Source organism: Merops nubicus, unplaced genomic scaffold (assembly GCF_000691845.1).
Source record: "Merops nubicus isolate BGI_N331 unplaced genomic scaffold, ASM69184v1 scaffold17279, whole genome shotgun sequence".
NCBI classification, from domain to species: Eukaryota; Metazoa; Chordata; class Aves; order Coraciiformes; family Meropidae; genus Merops; species Merops nubicus.
The window spans coordinates 1-1,964 of NW_008630368.1; the positions used below are offsets into that span (position 1 = coordinate 1).

Genomic DNA, 1,964 nt, shown 5'->3' on the forward strand with positions numbered 1-1,964 from the left:
ACACAGTAGGGTTGGGGCTGTATGCTGGACATGATCTCAGCCCACTGATATTTGCATCCAGACTGGCCCAGAGCAAGAGAAAACCCTTCTGCCCCCCGTCCCCTTCTCCCCCAGTCCCCTGTGTATCAGCCCCTGAAGTCACAAGGATTTTCTGCCTCAGGACCCCTCCTACAAGAGCAAAGCTTCACACCCCCCACCACCACTACGGTGTGCTCCTGCTTTTGAGGTGAGGGAAAGGGGAGAGCAGTGCCAGGGCTGGAAGTGCCCCCGCCACGGGATGGAGCTTCCCCTGGGCCACGACCTGCTCCCGAGGCCCCTGCTGACACAACCAGCCCTGACTCCTGCTGAGCAACACAACTGCACTGACTCCACCTCACCCACCGACGGGAGGATCAGGGCAATTAAAGTCATTACTGGCGATGACGTAAGAGGCCACGGACACCTTGTTGGAATCAGATCCTCAAAACTGGTTATTAAAAAGGTCAAACTTTATTGTGAAAACCAGTAGTCTTCCAGGACCACCCCTCCACCCGTATCGGTCAGTCCGCTTTTAAAACTAGATTGTATTTAAATCCAGAAAACAATCTTCAGGTCATTTTCAAGCCAAGCTGATTTGGGGACAGCATATCATTGAAAATAATTATAAACAGAGAACAAAGTTATTTAATTGAATCTGCTCTACAATAACCTAGTTATCTTCCAGTACTAGGGCAAAAAATAAAAGAGAAAGCACGATCACAAGTGGCTCATGGTGGGCGGGTGTGTTGAAGGCACGAGAACACAGCACGTTCAGCTACATTGCAGAGTTGGGTATCGGGCCAAAAGAGGCTCCCCGGAGAGTCTGAGACATGCTCAGGAGGCGCTTCTAGAATTGGGTGAGGTCGTCACAGGATGTTGCTAATAATTCAAGAAATCAACAGAAACAGAAGACATGGAGACATTTACACTCACCTTTGGAAAGGAAATCCAACGTTCACCGAGAGCAATCAGGACTTTTAAACACGCCTAAGGAGAACCAGCCTTTGGCTCCACGAGTTGCTGAGTTTCAGGAAGTCAACTTTCAGTTGACTTTCCAGTCAAGTTTCAGTTTCGAGTCATCTCTACAGCTACCCAGACACACCAAAGCTGGACTCAAGTTTCTTACGTATGTAACTGCCACCACCCCTCCCTTCCAGCACTCTCCAGGGTCTCAGTTCTCAGGTTCTGCAAAATCACCTCTGTGCCTTTTTAAAAACATCTTTTTTTTGAGAGAGAGAGCAGGAAGGGAATCTTCCTGGAGGGTTCCTGCTTATGATGGGGGGGTTGGACTAGATGACCTTTGGAGGTCCCTTCCAGCCCAGACAGTTCTATGAATGAGGAAAAAGGGAGTTGAAACAAATAATAAAATGGGAAAACCCACAGAGATTCAATGTCCTGGGCAAAAAGCCTTTCTGAATGTGTCAACTCATTACGAGGGGTATTAGGGGAAAAACTTGACCCCTCCAAGGTTCATTTTTGGGCAAAAGCCTGTAATCTGCACTGACCCCCCCTTCCCAGTGGAGCTCTGAGGGACTTGGTGCTTTGGAGATGAGAAGCAATCAGGATTTGTGTGTTTTGGCCTTCTGCAGTTGTTTCAGCCTCCTGAGCAGTCCAGCACTTACCGCGAGGTCAGCGGCCGCCTCACTCTTGACATCTGAGGCTTGCCCACACGGGGAGCACCTCTTCCTCCTCCCACCCAGCCCCCTGCCCCCCTCTGCCCCCCAACACGTGGTCGCCTGGGCTCCTCCTGGCTGCAGGGCAGCCCTGGGGGGTTATTTACCTGCGCTCTCCTCCGGGTGCGCCGTCGGGGTTCTCCTGGGCCCCCGCTGCTCGCCGCTCTTCTCCCCGTTGCTCTCCTCCAGGGTCCCCAGGGGCTCCTGGCTCTTCATCAGCTGGCTCAGCAGAACGGCCAGCACGGTCTGCACCTCTCCCTCAGCGCCGGCTGC

At 52.2% G+C, this 1,964-nt stretch overlaps 1 protein-coding gene across 1 annotated transcript in view; it reads right to left on the reverse strand.

Annotated features, from left to right (window-relative positions):
* Window positions 1-1,744: 1,744 nt before the first annotated feature.
* Window positions 1,745-1,964, reverse strand: part of LOC103779637 (cyclin-dependent kinase 12-like) — a gene marked incomplete at both ends in the record, with an annotated part of 13,942 nt that continues 13,722 nt past the window's right edge. Inside the window, 1 exon segment of the mRNA XM_008947281.1 lies at window positions 1,745-1,960. Coding sequence (XP_008945529.1) covers window positions 1,745-1,960 — 216 coding nt within the window.